The sequence below is a fragment of the Merops nubicus genome, unplaced genomic scaffold (assembly GCF_000691845.1).
Source record: "Merops nubicus isolate BGI_N331 unplaced genomic scaffold, ASM69184v1 scaffold6684, whole genome shotgun sequence".
Lineage (NCBI taxonomy): Eukaryota > Metazoa > Chordata > Aves > Coraciiformes > Meropidae > Merops > Merops nubicus.
The window spans coordinates 16,883-36,175 of NW_008606116.1; the positions used below are offsets into that span (position 1 = coordinate 16,883).

The 19,293-nt window shown below is 46.4% G+C and overlaps 1 protein-coding gene across 1 annotated transcript; it reads left to right on the forward strand.

The window, feature by feature from the left end:
• The first annotated feature begins 1,824 nt into the window (after positions 1-1,824).
• Positions 1,825-15,751, forward strand: CARHSP1 (calcium regulated heat stable protein 1, 24kDa). Its single transcript, XM_008939536.1, has 3 exons — positions 1,825-1,997; positions 4,913-5,035; positions 15,589-15,751. Exons 1-3 carry the CDS (start codon positions 1,825-1,827, stop codon positions 15,749-15,751), a joined length of 459 nt encoding a protein of 152 aa, XP_008937784.1.
• The last annotated feature ends 3,542 nt before the right edge of the window (positions 15,752-19,293 follow it).

A 19,293-nucleotide genomic window follows, 5' to 3' on the forward strand; every position in this document is an offset into this window, starting at 1 on the left:
CAGAATGAGGTTTTAATTGTCTGCGCTTATTTTTCCTGTGACTTATAGTCCTGCAACGTCAAACATGAGTTCCCTGAAAGCAAGGCACCCAAGGGAGAGGTGAAATCTGAGGAGGCTTCCTTAATACCAGCCAGCACAGCACAAACTTCTTTGAAGGAAGTTTGGAAAATCCTGTCGTTTTGGTATTATCATCTCAGTCTGATCTGAACACTGTGCCATGACACTGGACAGAGCTTTTGCTCATGGGTGGCAAACACCATCTGTGTCTGAATGCCATCCGTAAAGCTGTGGCTTTGTTTTCAGCTGACTTGTTGCTCTTGAGAACAGTATGGAAAACTCAAACTGGTGCGCGAGGGAACTTGACTATCCACTTTTACCTTCTCAGCACCCTGAGCAATTGAACACAAAAGCCTTTGTTCCCTGGTGACCTCATTCTTAAGATGGCTTTTAATTTTAGTCCTTAGTTTTGGGAAGAAATAATGGGAATTTGTCATTGACAAGAAGGCTGCATCTCTCAAATGTCATGTGAAGGATTCACTCCATAATTCATGGGCTGGCGAGTGTGGGTGTCAGAAGGAGGGTGTGTAATGGATCCGAGTGATTTCAGTTTGATGAAACTGTTGCTCTTAAAGGCAGCTTTTCTTGCCCTCGTGATATTTTCTTGACCCAGATCGCCATGCTTTTTGTTAACTCATCCAGATGTCCAGATATTTTTAGATTTTCTGAAGAGTGTGGTGTGTTTCTGGTTATTTTTGTACAGCTTATTCCCCTTCCAGTGTGGACAGGGACTTGCAGAGTAATAGCAGAGCAGTGCTGATTGATTTCTCTTCTTTCTGTCACTGCTGCACCAGCAAGCCATAATGTGTGTGTGTAGATGTGTGGTGCTTCCTGTCAGTCCTCTTCCCGTGCATTCTCTGAGTTTTGCTTTTTGTTTGAGGAGACACGTACTGCTGTTGGTGTGCTGAGACAGGGGCCTTCTCCCTCTACTGTGAGATGCAAATAAGAACAAATCTGCCTCATGCTGCTGGGGTCTGAATGTGGATGTGGACTATTGGCTTCCTAGTTGCTGGAAGATTGTAGCTGACTCGTACCTTCCAAAGGGGAGCGCTGGGTCTGCCAGCTCTAGACAGGCTGGAGGGGCTACCTCCTTGTGGTCAGCCACAGCCTCCCAGCAGTGTCCATGTGTCTGTCCTTGGCAGAGTAAATTAACCATCTGACTCCAGTCTGAACTGAATTAAGGAGCACTCGTATGATTTTCTCCTTACAGTCAAACTGAAGGTGTTACAAGCCCTGACAGAACTGTGCTAATAGATGAGTAGCACCAACGAAGTTGGCATTGGTGATCGTACTGTGAAACTAACCTCCTGTAGAGGAGATGCAGCCTTTCTTTCAGCGTTTATTCTAGTGTTTCTTGGAATGTGTTTGGGTGCAGATGCAGGAGGCGCCAGTGGTCAAACCCCATATTTCTGGGAGCTGCATGGGGCATGCCGATACCAAGTGTTGGGGCTGAGCTCTGCTTCAGGAGCCATCGCCTGTGGGCGAGGCAGGAGTAAGCAAGTACATGTTAGTTGTGGAGTAATCAGTTTTCACTGGAGCTTCCTAGGACAGCTGACAAAAGCTGTGAGCCATAAACATAAACTTTTTGAAAATGAACTCTCTGACACAGCAAGAGCTGTTGCTGCCACGGCGTCCACACGTACCTCTGCAGGAAGTGAGTCGTGTTCTTACAAAATCGTCGTCTGAAGGATTTGTGGCTTTGATGGCAATTCCCGTGCTGGGCTAAGTCAGCTCTCTTCCTCTCTCCAGGCTTCTCAGGCGTCAGGAATGTCTTCGGAGCCCCCTTCTGCCGCCGCGCAGCAGTGCCACAGCTCCCCGCCCTCGCCCGGCTCGCTCCACCTGCCCGAGACCCGCAGGGCGAGGGATCGCTCCCCGTCGCCCATGAGAGGGTACCTCATCCCCAGCCCCCTGCCCACCCGCCGCACCAGGACCTTCTCGGCGTGAGTACTGGGGAACCTGCCCCTCGCAGGCACCACCGAGCCCGCGCCCGGCCCTGCCGAGGCGAAGGGAGTCGGGCTGGAGTGGGGGGGTTGGGTCTGGATGGCTGCCTGGGTATTTTACTGTTTTCTTTTCTAGTGGCATCAGAATTTATTTGAGACTTCTGGTCCAAACCGCCTGTAGCTTTTCAGTGCTCTGTTTGCCTGAAGGATGTTTAGTCTTTTCCTCTCTTTAAGACCAGAGTTTTACAGGGAGGGAAAAGACACTGAGATTTTTCAGAACAGCCTCTCTTGTCAGAAGCTTTGCTCCATGCCTCTGCAGACACTGGGTTGTGGCTCTCGGGACCGATTGGTGTTTACTCATCAGCTCCACCTCCTCTTTTAGCATGACATCTTTTCACTGGCCCTAAAGCACTGGACCAGACCTCACTGGAGATTTTAGTTCTTTCACTCCTGACACCTGTGCTACCATCAGCCAGGTTACATTTTAGGGATGGTCCATGATCCTGTCCCTTTTCAGAGGGCTTGTTTCATTTTCCTGTTCAGCTTTCATATCTCCATTTAGGATTGCTGAAACAGATCTGTAAAAGAGTATGTTGGTTTTCAAAGTATGGACCCTGATCTCTGTGATTCTCTAAGATTATATGAGGTCTTCCATAAAGTGAGGTGAGGTTTGTTGCTGTTTGCAGTTACTTGGGGCAGTGATCCTACAGCAGAGCTGGCTGGCTTTCCCTGAGCTTTCCTGTAGCCCCGTGGCACAGTGCAGGCCCTTGGGAGCCCCCACCCAGAGGGAATACCTGCAGCACAGCAGCAGGTGGTGCTGCAAGGTTTGGCTGTTGCAAAAATATTCCCAGTGCCTGTAATGGGCCTCCCAGTGAGGTGCTGACCTGCAGAAGGCAATGTGGGCTTTTGTTAATCTCAGTGGCCTTCAAATCAGGATTTGAGGGTATAATGTGAAGCTGTGGTTAATCCATTGCACTTCTGCCAGTCTTGCACTTACTTCTGTGTAAAGTGGGGTCTGGCAGTGCTGAGTGGAACACTGGAAGTAAGATCTCAAACCTGCAGCTACCTTACTTTATGCCTCTTAATCTGGTTGGCAGGCTTCTCCCTCTTTGTTTCCTGCAGTTACCCAGCTCTTTTCTTCAAGAGTTATCCATGCGGATTTAAATAGCATCAATCTCAATGAAGTCTTGTATTATTACTTCTGTATTCAAATTGAGGTGAAAAGAACAGCAGCAGCAGCAGAAGAATTTATATGTTGTCAGTTTCAAAAATCTTCAAGTGCCTTAAACTTGGTAATAGAAGTAGGTTACTGAAAGGAAGATAATTGACTTGATAATTGGGATTGCCCTTGAAAAGCAATTCCAAGCTAGCTTGCCTCAGTGCTGTGTTAATAATGAACTCTTTGTAATTCTCAGCTGTTACTTCTAGTCTGGTTCTTACAGAACTTAAGAATTTATTTGGCTTCCACAGTTCTTTAATTGTTAATTATTGTAGGAATCTTGCTGTATTTGTTTGCCCTGAAAAATCAAAATAGCTCTAAATTTGTGTTTATTTTAGCATCCTCTTTAAACAAGAGGGGCTCTAGGTGAGCTTTGGCTCCACAGTTGTATAGAAAAGATGAATGTGACAGTGGCTTATTATTCAGTGGCATTATTTAATTTTGGTTCATTGCAAGTGTGGGGCCTTATTCCCCACAGTGCTTTATCTTCTTGAAAGATGCAGTTGAGCTTTAATGGCTTATTCAGGGCAGTGAGTGCTTTCTGTGCAACGAGCACTTGTGGGGTCAGGTGCATTGACAGCTTTACAGAGCTGGAAATGAAGTGTTGTAATGGAGATTTCTTCTTTCTTTAACACTTTCAACCGTATTTCTTTAGTTTGACTTAAGGAGAAGAACTGTTAGCACATTTCTAAATTATTTTATTTAGGCTTCAGTAAACTTTAAAATATTTGGGAAACTGTCAAAATTGGTGCATGTAACCAAGTGGCAGCAGAAGAGCTTACTGAGTTTGAAGAATTGCACCAAAATCCTCTTCTAACAGGGAAGCAACCTACCAGATAGTCATGGCATGGGCAGATCCTCATCTTATAACTCCTCTGTGTAAACCCTGGAAGATGTCTAAAACAATTTGTATGAGTAACAAAAGCATCTGAGGGAGTTTGGATCCCTGGAGATTAAATCATTTTCCCCATCAAATATGTTGACTTGAATCACACAGTTTTTGGACTGGGTCACAGTTCAGCTAAGTTTTTCTTGATAGCAGTGAGCCTTCCTAAAGGCTTGTCTTTGTGTTTGCCTTGTTTTAAAATGCAGGTCCCATGGCAGTGGTGATGGGTCTGGAGGCTGTGAGCTGTGCACACCAGCTGGGCTTTGCAGCCTGCTGGGGTCTTCTGGGGGTGAAGTAGTGACTTCACTGGAGCCTGGTCTGGCTGGGTAACGATAGACATGCACTCAGAAGGGGTGTGTGGATCTGTTCACATGGTGTGCACACATTTCTACATGTCTGCATGTAATGGCAGTACACTCTACTACATCCACACACTTCCTGTTAAATCTGGGACAGGACGTGCAACACTTAGGTGCACTCTGGTACTCATATGAGAAGTGTAAGATGCTAACAGTTAGTATAGTGTCCAAAAGAAAATTTGGCAAGGTGATACAGCAGATGGAGTCAAGATGGCAGCTGATGGATTATAGTGCTAGCAAAGTCTTCATCTTTATCTCCCTTAAAGCCAACAGGCAAAACATGTACAGTGTGTGCAACTGAGTGTTGGGCTGTTGCTGCAGGGGTGTATACTCACTGGGGGTGAGAACTGGGACCATTGTGCCTGTTTGCTTCGTGTTCTCTGCCTGACACAGCTGGAAGCTGCCACATCTGAGCTCAGCAGTGATCCACATTTTGTGCTTGCTTTTGCAGAACTGTGAGAGCATCAGAGGGTCCCATCTACAAAGGGGTCTGCAAGTGCTTCTGCCGCTCCAAAGGCCACGGCTTCATCACCCCTGCAGATGGAGGGCCTGACATCTTCGTGCACATCTCTGAGTAAGTCTGGGCAGCCAGGGAAGGCTGGAGCTTTGCTTTCCCTTAATTACTGGATGCTTTTCATGTTTTGGGTACAAGAGTGGTTTATAGTCTGTCACCATTACCTCAGCAAAGAGGAGTTATGCAGATATTACTGGCAGTGACAGATTATGCTGTTCTTTTCCTGGATTACTATAAATCTGTCAAGTTAAACTAGAAGATGATCTTGTCAGATCTCTTAGAATAAGTTCTGCAGTTTCCCCTGGACCCAGGAACCTGCATTTACCTGAAACAAATCATCTATGTAGTACGCAGTTTTAATGTGAAGATTTATAACACTGAATATTCACTGCTTTCACTTTACACTACTTGTACCATTATTAAACTAAGGCTAATTATCTTTACTGTTAAGAAAAGTCATACTTTCTTCCTTGAATTTACCTAGTTTCAGTTTTGAACAGCTTATAGCTACATCTTTCTCTGTTAAAGGGTTCATTAGTCCCTCTACTTTTTTGCCTTGAACACAGAGAACCATCACCTTTGAATCTACCTTTTGATAAACTAAACAGATCAAGCTTTTCAGGTCCCTCACTGGGAACTTTTTCTCCAGTCTAAAACAATCTTTCCAGTCTCTTTTCTAAGTGAGCCGTAGAAGTTAAATATTTTACAACAATACACTGTACACACTTTTGCTATATGAGGATAAAAATCTTCTCCAGACTCCTGCTGTTTCTTTCTGTACATCCCATAATCACATTAGCCCTCTCATCCCTAGTCTCTTGTCGAGTTGCCTATCTGCTCTGACCTTGGCACCCTCTGCAGCATCAGTTTGGTACAGTCCCAGGTACAGTCTGGCATCCCCAGCAGCAGTGTTGGCACTCCTTGTTCTTAGATGGATGACTTCACATGGGTTGTGCTCAGAACATCTCATTGATGAGGTCCTGCCTGCCACAGGATCCACTCCACACACCCTCACTCTGCTGCCTTTGTTACTTACTGCTTGGCTGATCTGCAAGGTTTGACAGACAGTTTGTATTTGTTCCTAGATGGAGATGTGGCCAGCACTGGGGCAGAAACTGGTCTCTGAGGGTGTGTTTTAAAGTCACTCAATGTTTGTTTTCCAATAACTTCTTTTAGATCTGTCACCATTTTTCAGCCTAGGCACTGTTTACAGTGTAGAAGCTGTATAATCCTTATTTGTTGTTTGGAGTGGTTATCCAGTGATAAGTCAACAAAAGCCTTACCAAAGTTAATCACATTGTGCCCCAGCTGTCTTCATGCTTGTGTGTGGCATGTGTCCTTGGAGACAGAGCACACTGGGCTTCTTCCAGCTTTCTGAACTGGTGCTGCATGGTGGGAGCTGGCAAGCCAAGGCTCTTTAGGACTCGTGGGCTGGGTGGTCTGGCTTGGGTGGTCTGACTTAGGTGTTCAATCCAAGGAAATGTTATTTAATGTCTTCTTTTTCTTTTGTCTAATACCAATGCACAATTTCTCATTATTTCCTGAATAACTTAAAAATAAAGTTTCTTACATCACAATTTAAAAATTTTACTGTGAACAGCTAGTCTGACCTCTAGTTACTTTTGTATTCTAGTTATTCTAGTATTTTATAATATTTATCCAGTTACTGATGAGCAGGGGTTTAGTTACAACAGAAATATGAATTCCCAGCCCTCTAATGAATTCTTTTTAAAGCCCTGTCTATTTTCAGTCCTAATTTTTCCTCTACATTTTCTCTTCCAGTTAGTTCAGTGGAATATTCTTCAGTTATGTGAAATTAACCCTTTTAAAACCCTAGAGTTAACCTTTTGACTGGGGCTGCCCTTTGTTTCTCTGTACAACATCTGAACTAATCTTTCAGGTGCTCTCCAGTTTCTGTAGCTCAGCAGATCTTTCTCTCTGGGCTCAAACCTGACTACTTGATTCTGGGTATAGCAATTGCTCCTACCCTCCATCCCCCTCCAGTCAGCCACAATTCTCAGAACTTCCAGTGATGATTTTGTTTGCCTATTTGAGACTCCCATATGGCTCCTGTACTGAAATCCTTGGACATATGAAAGCATTTTTTTGTCTGCTGTGGTTCTGCTGGTCTGTGTGAGAGGCCCCCTCGTACATGGGCAGTGCTGGTTGGCCTGTTGATCCCGTGTGCTTTCAGAATGCTTTGCCTGTGAGCCATCAATAACTGTGTTTGAGTAACTGTGCCCTGAATGTGGTGTGCCACCCTCCCCTTTCCTCCATGCACCCCATCTATTGAATGAGCTGCCAAGTTCATGGGCAGCCACACTTCTTGATGTATTTTCAGCATGTTTATTTTGCTGCTGCGTGTCCAGTTCTCTACTCACTCTCACCCTCCCCTGGCCATGCCCTCAGACCACCCCTGCATGGGAGAGCTAGAGGAGATATGGATGAGAGGGAGAGAGCTGCTGGGTGGGAGAGGGTGATGGGCTCTGGCCCACTCAGGTACAACCTTCAGCCCAAGCTCCAGCTTTCCATCTCAGCTTAGAGCCCTACCTGCTGGACCTGGCTGCTTCTCTTTGGTTTTAGGTACTCATTTCAAGCTAGTGCTGACACAGGTGGGGAGCTCTGTGTGCCATGCTGCAGTCTGCTGCAGTCTGCTGCAGTCTTCTTTGGCATGGCAGCTGCTGAAATTTCCTGTAGATGAGAAGATGGGAGGAGACCTCTACCCTGATGGCTGCCAGAGAGTGCCTGTGCCTTTCTGGCAGATACTTCATCCAAAGCACTCTTAACAATGTGAGTGCTGGGGATCCACTGCCTCCCTGTGCAGTCTCTTCCTGTAATTAACAGACCTGGCTCTTAATTGCACCTGATGTTTAACTGACATCTCCTTTGCTTTCAAAATGGCACTTCACTCCTTCTATCTCTACAAATGATGCCTTTCCTCTTCCAACCCATCACTTGTGTGTTCAAAGACTGTTTTCCTTGCTCTGTCAGAAACATTTTAGCAAGGTTGGTTCATACAGATTTTGTAGGGCTGAAGGATGTGCTTCATGCAACTTTTCTAGGCACAATTCTGCTCCTTTGAAGCCAATGGGATTTTTTTTTTCCTCTTGAACAAGGACTGGGCCACTGTTTTCAATGTTTATGCAGGTACTGTCTCAGAACTTAAATTCAAAAATAGCTGATGTTTCTGCCTTAATCTGTTAGTAAAAAGTGCAGTTATTGAAGTACTGAAGGTTTCAGCACATTGTGTTCCTTAATTACTCTGAATGTGTTTGAATTGTTTGAAACAGCTTTCAGTGCTAGAGGGTGACGGGATCACTGTCTTAATTCTGATTCAAGGCAGCACTGGAAAGACAAATTAATAATGCCTTTCATTTCAGCTTATTTCACAGTGAATTAGAAACATTGCACTTGATTAATGGGAGGTGCTTATTGTAGCAGCATTCTCTAACCATGGCTGTGGCTCAGGAAACTCCAACAGTTAGTTTCTGTAGTGTGTTTTCAGGTACTGCTTATCTTTATCACACAATTTTCTACCTATTTTACTCAGTTAAACCTGAATGCAAGAGAGACATCCATTTGCTCACTGTCTGGGTGCAGTACAGGTATATACTTGTGAAATAGGATTGTTTCTCCTGGATTAGTTCTGCCTAAAGCTAAGATTTCAGTGACATGGATAAAATGGTACTGCACTTTGGATTCAGCAAGACAGACTGTTCCTGTGTTCATCACTAAGCTGTGATGATTAGGAAGGTGGTGAGCATTGGGACAAGCTGCCTGTCTTGCAGTTAATGTTTTTAAATATAAACATTTAATTTGAGGAATTAATTTTTTTTTTCTTCCCTAAGCTTTGGGGAGCTGTAAGGTTACACTTCAATGAAAGTGTCTTCTGTGAAGTGGGATGTCTGTTCCCCATAGCTTCCCATTTATTTTGGTAAGATGATAATGCTTAGCAAGGTGTTTCCATTTCCATAAGTCAGCATTAGCCTAAAAATAAGGTTAAGTATATGTGGCATTCAAAAGCTTCCTTGCTAGGCATCTGCAGAATTCAGCATTTCAGTATCTGTGGGAGAAGTTAAGGTGAATATGGGCATGTGGATGTGTTTTATGAGTGGAAGTGGCAGCAAAGCTGCATTGCTGTGAAGAGTGGGCCTTGTCAGGTCTTGTAGATATACACTGCAAGAAATGCCAGTTTGAAATGCAGGTTTGAAACTGCAATGCCACGGGCACGTGGCCTGGCACAGCAAGGGGGCTGCCACAGCCCTGCCACCCAGCCAGGGGTGCTGCCACAGCCCAGCTGTGCCCAGTTTAATACTTCCCCCACCCCCAGGGCAGGAAAGAAAATGCACCTGCTAGTAGTGACTGTAGAACCCCAGCTGGCAAGCATGGGGAGGGAGGAGTTGCTGAGGTGGTAATGCCAGGTAATGTCTCTGGAAAGCTGGAAGCAAAGGCAAATTCATTTACCTGGAGTGAAATTTTTTTAAACACCCTTCATTACATTTTTAATAGTGATGTGCACCATTAATGCTTTCACTTCCACCAGCCTGTGTCATGTTCTGCTGTCACCATTTTGATGGTGTTATTGTAGCATCAGTGCTGAGGACTGTATCCTCCTCAAGATCTCACCTCCTCTGCTCCTGCTCCATACCAGGAGTAGGTCAGTTCTCACAGAGATGAACCACTTTGGCTGTTGGGATGTAATGGCTCTGGTGACTTCAGCTCCACTCTTTGCACTCTTCCTGTAGACATGGCATGTTTTGGGAGAGCAGAGGGGGAATCCCTGCAGTGCTGGCTGCTGAGGTCCCATGCCTTGGACAGGAGTGGCTGCCTGTACGCACAGGTTTGTACCAGCTCACCTTCCAGAGGGGTCCTGAGGCCATGGACCCAGGGGGATGAGGGGAGGTGGGCTGTGGTGCCTGTAAGGTGGCTCAGTGTGCTTTAGAGCACTGCTGAAGAATCCCACTCTGTGCTTTCCCAGTGCTTTTAGGAGTGGGCACTTCAGAGATAGATACTCATTTAGTCTCTGGCTTTTGCATTTGATTGGGATTTGGCCTGAAGCCTGTGTAGCTGCAAGGGCAAGGCAAGGAGGGAGCTCACAAGAGAGCAGTGACCAATGAATGACCACACTCTTAGTTTTTTTAAAGATTTTATTTTGCAAAAGCAGCTGATTTAACGGAACAAAAGCCCCGTGTGCTTTGCTTGTGGGCTTTCTGCAGTTTGCTCCTACTTGGCTGTGAAGGGGAAGGAAAATGCTGCATTGCAGAGGCCTTCAGGCTGTCCTTCAGGCTGGGTTCCTGAGCCCAGGCTCAGCCCTGGCTCTGGGGAGCTGGCACTGCTCCCCTCAGGAGGCTGGCACACGGCACACCTGGGTCCCTGGAGTCTGCTGAGCTTTGCTTGTGTGCTGGGCTGTGACCTCAGGAGGGGATGTTTCTAATGCCTGCAGCTCAGGAGTGCTGAACAGAACAGAGTTGATCTCTCAGCAGGCTCCCAGGCAGGGATAAGGTCCCATTCTGCTGTTGCATCTCACTCCCTGGCTCTGCTGGACATATGCTATGGCTAGAACGTGGATAGCCTTTTCCTAAGGTTCCTACACTCCCCCAGCTGGCACAGGAAGCTCTGCACTGGTGTGTGCAGGAGAGCCAGCTCAACGTGGTCATGTCTGTAGCAAAACCTTCCCAGAACCTCCACCTAATTGATGTAAACTCTAGGTCAAAAGCAAGATTTGTACTCTACCTGCAGGCTGGGCAGTGGGCATTGCAGAGGCTGTGGCCACCTGAGAATGGAGGTTCTTTGTGGTTAGTGAGCACAGAACTTAACTGCCCTGAGCTTTGGTTTCCAGATGCAAGCAGTAGGTATTACTGTGACTGGTTTCAAGCTGGATCAGGTGTCTTCTGGACCTCTGGGTCCACATAGGCATTTTGGAAAGCTCTGCTTCTTGTGATCAACACTTTCTTCCTCATGGAACATGGTGTGCTGCCTGTGTTGAACTAGCTGCTGAAAACACAGAGCTGTAACTGTCCCTGAATGTGGATTCAAAAACCATGACTAGAGATCTCACTGGAGAACTGGGCAAGAGGGTGATATGTCCTCTGTGCTGGGAGGGGAGTGCAGCTTCTGTCCTGGACCAGGCAGCTCCTGGGAAGGTCTCTGCAATGGCACAGAGACCAGGGCAATCCATAGCAGGGACCTTGCTAGGGTGCTAACAGCTGGGATTCTTCATCTTTTGGAGTCCTTCCACACTTGCCTGCCCAGCTAGGAGTGTGAGTGGACAGTGGAGGCAGCCCTGCTTCTGCTTTGCCTGGCAGCCAGCTTGATAAAACCATCACTGGCTTTCCTGAGGAGTGCTGGAGCTGGCAGCTCACCCTGGGCCTGCACGGGAGGCCACTCAGGAGTAGTGACTCAGAATAGCTCATTGCTCTGCCCTGTCCTGCAGCTCAGTAAGAATACAGGTTTCCTGGGAGGTGTGTTGGGGTGTTACCTGAGCTTCAAGAAGCCTACAGGAGAGTCCAGCCCGTTGTCCATGGGAGGTGGCTGCACGGCGTGATCCATGGCAGGCTTGTTGACCAGCAAGGCTCTGGATTCACTAAAAACTTCTGTTCAAAAATGTTTCCATGTGACTTAGTCTTTGTCCCAAGAGGTTTAACTAGAGCCCTGGAATATGAATACCAGCTGTGAAGGAAGAACTAGAATATTCCTTATTTAGGTAATTTCCTAATAACTTCCCAGTTCCCTAAAAATAGTGCAGATAAAAAGCTCCACAGAACCAGACTGGCGCTGAGCTGGGAAATGGGAGTTGCTGGGTAATCTAAAACTCACTCTATTGTGTCTCACTCCAACACTAACATCAGGAAAGAGTTTCCTATTTTTAGCATAATTTGTTCAAGTGTCTTAAAGTTCCTGGGTACACAGCTATCCATTATTTTGAGTAGAAACACACACTAGTCTCTTAAATAGCAGTGAAAATCCCCACCTTCCTCTAAATCAACATACAACTTATAGGATGGGTAAAAGTAAAAAACACAGATCTAAAAATATTTAATCAATATATAACATAAAAAACCTCCATGTTTAACTTCCTCTAACTTATATGGTATATAGTGTGGCTGTTGTAGGCTGAATCTGTTCCAAGATCTCTGTTTACTTGCTTTGATCTATTCCAGTTCATTTCCCTTTCTTGGAAGAACAGGACCCCTTTGGTTACCAGCACATCTACAACCCCTTTCTTACCAGACCCCATCCTGGTATACATTCATCTTTCAGCTTTAAACCAAACTCACCCCAAATTTTTTAGCACTCAAACTAAACTTCCTCACTTGAATTTGAAGATTCAAGTGATACCTAATTTGGCTCTGTTTTTCAGGAGCTTAAAATCCTGACTTTGTGTGTTGGCACAGCTTTGGTGCTTCAGGAGACAGTGTGAATCCACTTTTCTACATTAACCATACCTACTGATATCTTTTGCAGATTTTGAGTGTTTAGTTTGTGAGCTGCATCTCATCCTGTTTTATAGGAGCTTTTAAAGAACATGTAAGGTTCCTGTTTGTTCAAAAAAACCCTTTCAGCCAAACATGAGCTCCCTCCTTGGGCAGGGCATCCGTTCCACGTGCTGCTTGCAGGGTGGTGGCTGAGCTCACCCCTCGCCGTGCCTGTTCCTCCTGTGGGCAGGAGCCAGAGGCAGGACCTGGGGCTGCAGAGTGGCCTCCTCCAAGAGGAGATGCTGCTCTAGGTCCAGCCCCAGGCCACTTCTCTGCCTGTGCTCCTGGACACGCTGCCCACAGCTGCTCCCCGTGCTCGAGGCCACAGGAGGAACACGTTCCATGCCCAGTGGCTGCAGTGGCCTGGCTGTACCTGAGCTGGCACAGATGTTCCACTCCAGTTGTCTGCTCATTGCATCTGAGCTGGGAAATGTTCTGGCTCACCCTGCTGGCTGGCCCCACGTTCCTCTGTGCAGACACAACCTGGGTGCTGTGTTGCCTTCCACTGAAAGGTGCTGCCTTCCCTGGGTGGGGTGGACATCCTGCATGGGTTGCCACAGTAACCTGTGAGTTACTGCTCATGGCAATGTGGTTTTAGCTCAATAACAACTTTTTTTTTGGCAACAAAGGGTGACCCAGGTGGGAAAGATGTAATTTTTTACGTGGCATTCCTATTTTCACTTATGGCTTGACCCTGTCCTCTGTCTCTTCTTGGGGCTTCATGTCCACCTGTCAGGCTCTGCGAATGGCATCTTCTCATCCTTGCTAGGATGAAAATACTGTTTCAAAGTCAAACTACAGAGAAATTGGTGGCAAATTCCTTCGGCAGTAAAAAAGGTAAACTGCTCCTGGAAGGACAAGGAGTATTGGGTGTGCAGCCCCATCACACCTGCAGAAATCTGAAACCTGTTAGAAATGAGGGGAGTGGGGTGTGAATGAAGGCAGTAAGTGGACAGCCACAGCAGGAGCCTGGGTGTGGGGGCCTGGACATGGTCTGTCCAGTATGGGCCAGGGCTGGGCTGGCAGACTGGCCTGGAGATGCTGGAAGCACATAAAGGTCAGTGGGAGCAGCCTGTGTGGGGAGGAGGGGAGGGGCTCTCAGGCCTCATCAGGGAGGCTTTATCTTGACTCTTCTGTAAATGTTTTCTGCCTTCAGTTTACTGCCACTTTCCCAGGCACTGCTCTGAAGAGTGCAGCTTAGGGTGTGCAGTCCTGGGTGTGGAGCTGGAGTCACAGGCAGCTCTGGAGCAGGGGTTTAGCCCTGGGAAGTAAAGTCTGAAGAATGTACTTCAAGCCATGGGCATTGAGAATGCCTTTAACTCCTTGTAGCAGTACTTAGATCCATATTTACATACAGGAGTGTTTTCAGTACCATGTTGATACAACCAGTGAGGAAGCAATGACTTCTCTTGCATATTTGCTATGGGAGAATTTACAGATTATGGGTCAGTTTTAGCTTCTCTTGTTCATGCCTGCTCACTGTCTCATCACTGAGTGCAGGCTGCTTCTGCTCAGCCACAGCCCAATGTGCCAGTCCCTGAGCAGCAGTCGAGGTGCACAAGCTGGGGGGAGCAGAAGCCAAGGCAGCCCTTAAAGCAGGAAGGGTGGGGGAGAGGTGGAGCAGAAGTTGAAGTTTTACAGAACTGTGGGGGGAAGCAAAATCTGAAGTTCCAGCTGGCAGTAAGGACCAGCCCCTTTACCTCCTATCAGTCCTGCTGTTTTTTCCTGCAATAGAAAATAACCATAATGGGTCACAAGGTGGGAGTGGATACAAAGAACACTGTTAAAATCTTAGACCCCTGCAATTAACAGGCATTTGTGGGGTAGGATTCTTGGGTGGTGCAGGTATGCTCCTGGTATGCTCTCGGTGGAGGCAAATAACAAACCCAAGGGGGTGTGCCAAATTTCTGAGGCTTTTCTTTCTTTTTCCCCCTGAACCCAAACCTTAGCCCCAGTGTAATGTGAATACACAAGTCATACCAATTAGGCATCCAGTAGAATTTTTAACCAGTGTTTGTGTTAGCAAATACAAGTACTGCTGGGAAACACTGGGAAAAACCTTCAAACAACACGAAATCTAGAGCCAAGGTTGTCAGCAAAGGGGAACCTGAGCCTGGGATTGTGTCTAGGTGAGGCACGTTTACAGCAAGGGAAGCAGTGTCCTTTCAGCTGTCAGGGAGTGGTGGTGCCAGGTGGGAAGGTGTCTCTGCCTGTCTGCACTGCCACGTGCTGGGGTCTCTATTGAAAGCTCTGCTGCTGAACACAGCAGTAGAGGTGAGGAAGGCTGTTCCCCGTGCAGCTCTGTTCCAGCAGTGCCTGGTTCTGACCAGAAGGTGACAGCCCGTTTGCCATCTCCCACCGTTTCCAGGTACAGACTCACGCAGTAACAAGTGCACAGCGAGTCCTCCAGTGCCCATGTCCTCACCCTGGGAGAGGCCAGGCAGGAGTGAGTGACTCTTGCAAACCTCCCAGAGTGCTGCGTGCTGGAGGGGAGTTTCTGTGGTTTAACAGATCAGGGTCACAGAATTCTTTTCACAGCAAGTATTTTTGAAATATTTGACACTGTCTTTTTTTTTTTTTTTTTTTTATACCATAGACCAAGGTAAAATGGTATAGCACAATCTTCTAAAAAAGAAAAAGAGGGAGAAAAAAAAAAACCAAAACAAACACACACTTCAAAACCCTTTGTAAGAGGAAGGGGGGGGTGTGGAAACAACTTCCTAGAGGTTAAAAAAAATCCAGCCCTCAAACTGCCAAACAGTGTCAGCCCTGCCCTCTAGTGCCGCCAGCAAGGAAGAGATTGTTGCGTGGTCCACGGCTGGGTTGTCCAAGGCTGGGCTCACCTGATCATCTTTTAAGGCATATTAGAGTGTGGTTTGTTTGTTTGGATTTTTTTTTTCCCTTTTTTTTTTCCTGTCTGGTTGCTTTGTAGAGTTATGGTGGTGTTTATAGTGTTTGCACAGTATTTTGCTGCAAGACAACCAAAATTAACCTCGGGCTTTGCCAGATGATGGGCTCTATTAAAAAAAATACTAAAGCATCTTGAGCACCTAAGATAACAATGACAAAATTTTAAATAAGCTGCCAAAGAGTCAGTGTTGATGTGAGTTGTGACTCACTGAGGCTTCCCCTCCGCAGCATCGAAGGCGAGTACGTCCCTGTGGCGGGCGATGAGGTCACCTACAAGATGTGCACCATCCCCCCGAAGAACGAGAAGCTGCAGGCAGTGGAGGTGGTGATCACCCACCTCGCCCCTGGCACCAAGCACGAGACCTGGTCGGGGCACGTCATCAGCTCCTGAGGCCTCCTCACTGCTCACAGCTGGCTGCAGGGCACCTGTCCTGGGAGTATCCTGTGTCCTGTGTGGGAGGAAATGCTGCATTGTCAATACAGCAGAGGCAGGCCAAAACTACCACTTTTACAGCTGCCCTTCAAAAAAGGCAATTCAAATGCTAATGAAAACAATCTAATGTGTTTACAAAAAAATGTATTTTGAGGAGACCTAGTTTGTGTGCTTGGTGGAGGAGGGGGGGCTTGGTTATTTTTGTGACCCAGTTCCAGGAACTGCCCGGGGGAGCAGGGGGGAGGTTTGCAGGAGAGCTGTCCTAGCACTGACCCACCCAGAGGCACGACTCCGAGGAGTTCCTTTGAGCTGCTCTCCTGGAAGGGCTGAAGGTCACTTCCTGCTCCCAGCGTGCCTGAATCCTTGGTTTGAGAGGGAGGGGTTCATTGCTGAGACTTTTCCCATGGTGGAAGCCTCCTCCTGGTGGCTGTGCTCGATGGCCACAGCTGGGTGCCCTCCAGGTGCACCGTTTCCAAAGGGCATCTGCATACCTGTGGAATATTGCAGTTTTAAAGCCTGGATTGTCTGGGAATTTACTTAGGTGCCTTGGGGGTTGACTAGCAACAGATTTTGTAGGCCAGTATTAAAAAAGCCACAAAAAAACCCAACCCAAAATTTAAAAAAAAAATTCTCCAAGGTAAGTGGTGGAAAGCTGCAGAGTAGTGGGTACCCCACAGCTTGTCTGTTTGAGTTGAGACAAAGCTGGAGATCTCCTGGAGCTGGATGTTCTGCTGTGGCAGCCCACTGGGCAGGCAGAGGAGCTGTGCTTCTGAAAAGCACATTATTACTGAGGATAAAATCCTGTGTGAGTTACTCAACAGGCTGAGCTGTCTTGGTGAGTAGATTCTGCAGCTGTTGCTCTGGAAAACTTGCTTGGTAGGACACGATACGGTCATCCTCACCCTGGCTCCTCTCTGCCTGCAGGATTTCAGGTAGTTGTACTGCAGCTAAGTAAGTTCTACTCCCCTTTGCCTTCCACATCTGTTTTCAAATGAAGCATTTTTCTCTATTATGTTCCTCAAGTGGATTTTTAGTGACTTTGCAAATAAAAACAAAATAAAAAAGGCATGCTATTCTTCTGTTAGTCGTGTGAACAGTGTAACTTCAGTTGCCTGTTTGCAGTTTCAACAATAGGTGCTGGCTGCCATGGAATGTCTGGGGCTCTTTGGCAGCAGCAGCTGTGTTCTGGGGTGTGACCTGGGGAGAGCACAGCTGCTGGAGGTCAGTAGGTGCTGTGGTGGCTTGGTCACCTCACCTGTACCTGTGGCACACCCTAGTGTACAAGTGAGGTCTGGGGGTTCTGCTTCTCATTAACCATAAGGCTTAGTGGTGGTCTAACACTATCCAGCTTGTTGGAATATCACATGCTGCTTCCTTTACAATAAATGCAACTGTTCTAATGCTTTGACATGTCTTCAGTCTGCTCTCTGCTAGCTGGCCCTGAAGAGGGTTAGCATTAAAGACAGAGGAGAACTCGGGTGCCTGCGTGTGCACCTCCTCCATGAGATTGAAAAGCTTTTCAGAAAGTGTTGCAATATCAACTGGCTGGCATCACTGGAACAATTAGGGAGTAATTTTTAATAAGTTTTCTAGCTGCTTACTAGATGAGTACATAATATATACCACTACATCTGTAAACACGTTTATTTTCATTATATTTTGTAGTACCCATTATTTCTATCAACATAGAGTAGGGGGGAACAAGGGGCTGTAGCATGGCCTGGTCACTTCAGCTGAAACCTGGGGGAGGAAGGCCAGAACATTTGGAAGGGGCTCCTGAGACAGGAGCCAGGGTTTGAGATGGTTCAGCAAAGCTCCAGGGGCTGGGCCCTGAGCAGGGGCTGCTGCAGGCAGGCAGGAGCATTGTGCCTGCCCTGTTTGTTCCAGCTCACACTGGAGAAAGCAAGATGTTAGCAGGGGACTAGGCATTGTGTGTTGCTCTGCTTTATTTTCTGTTTTTTCTCCCCTCAGGGGCAGAATGTTTTCTCATCTGCTGGCACAAGAGGCAGAAGATAAACCTCAGCTATAGGCCATGGCTGTGCAAGGCTGACTAGCAGGCCTTTGAACATACACAGGTATGTGCACACAGGTGGCTCCTGAGGCCAAAACCAATTCTGGTTTGGTCCTGGTCCTGTGTTTGCACAAGTAACTCTCTGCAAATACAGGAAACAACCAGGTAGTGAAGTAACCAATCAGTCAGATCCACTGCATATGCACACACAAAGCAGCTGCAGCCCCTTTAAAGAGCTCTCCTGCAGTGCAGGTGGTCCTGGTCCAAAGTCTGCTCCCCTGGCCTGGCTGAAGTGGGGTTATGCTGTGGGAGCAGGCACACGAGAAGGGTGTTAGCAGATGAGACAGTTCTGATGCACGAGGGCATCCTCCCTTTTTTGTAAGCCCTTTAGGCATTCTGGTTTGGACTGGAAGGTTGTATTCTCCCTTTTTCTACTGTGTAAGTGTCACCAAAACTGGAAATTGGAAAGATTCAAGTCAGTAATTCTTTGTACAGACGGGCAGCATACAACAGGTCTGCTCTGCATCTTTTATTGGCCAAAATGACAAAGTGGAATAGTAATTTTTCATGATATAATGAGATTTTAGTCTTCACTAAATTAAACCGTTCATACACAAGATTATTTTCCTAATGCCACATGAGAAAAGTAATATTATCAGTTAAACATTGTCATGCTTCAACTTGAATTTTAATTTTAATAGAAACATAGGTTCAGGTCATTTTTCTTAGTACTACTTAGATCAGGAAAATCAGAAATCTAATCAGTAACAGAAAGACGTTTTGCTAAGGTGCTCATAATGTTTTAATTAATTTCAGTATTTTTTATTTCTTAAATTTAAAAACAGTCTGCAGAAAGTGTAGGTACTGCAAACTGTGCATTGGCACTGCAGCTGTGCCAAGGAGGCAACTTTAGCACCAGCTGGTCCAGCCTTCCCAGTGGTGGGGAGCTGGAGGCACCTTCTGACCATGCACTGGAACATGTGGAAGGTAGAGACTTCTGGCTCACTTCTACCTTCACACCCCCAAAAAGAAATAAAACCTTTCTCCTTTACTCATCTTCCTGTTTTTAAATAGCAGCTTCATAATAAAGACTAGGGATACTTGTAGAAAATTTTGAGACCATAAATCAACCATGGATTATGCCCACCCTCTTTCACCCTAAAATGTAATTAATTAGCTAAGGAAGTTTACTGTTGACTTAAAAAACATGGAAAAATTAAAAAAAAAAGAGTTTCCACAAACCCCACAACCAACCAGCAAGAAAACAAAGTACTTGTGTGAATGAAAAAACTGACAGGATGGTGCTAAATGAGCTCTGCTGTATTCCAGGGGCCAGCAAGGCTCTCTTCAATTAAAACACTTCCCTGCAGTAATGACTGATCTGCAGAGCTCTTGCTGTTCATGACCCATTACAACAAACACAGAATGCAGGAAGATGTTTTGAGTTATTGAACCGTCTTAACCAGTTTGTAAATGTGAATTCTAAAAG

Coding starts and splice junctions, on each gene's coding strand:
- CARHSP1 (XM_008939536.1), top strand. CDS start 1,825: ATGTCTTCGGAGCCCCCTTCTGCCGCCGCGCAGCAGTGCCACAGCTCC. Junction 1,998..4,912: donor CGCACCAGGACCTTCTCGGC/GTGAGTACTGGG, acceptor TTGCTTTTGCAG/AACTGTGAGAGCATCAGAGG. Junction 5,036..15,588: donor ATCTTCGTGCACATCTCTGA/GTAAGTCTGGGC, acceptor TCCCCTCCGCAG/CATCGAAGGCGAGTACGTCC.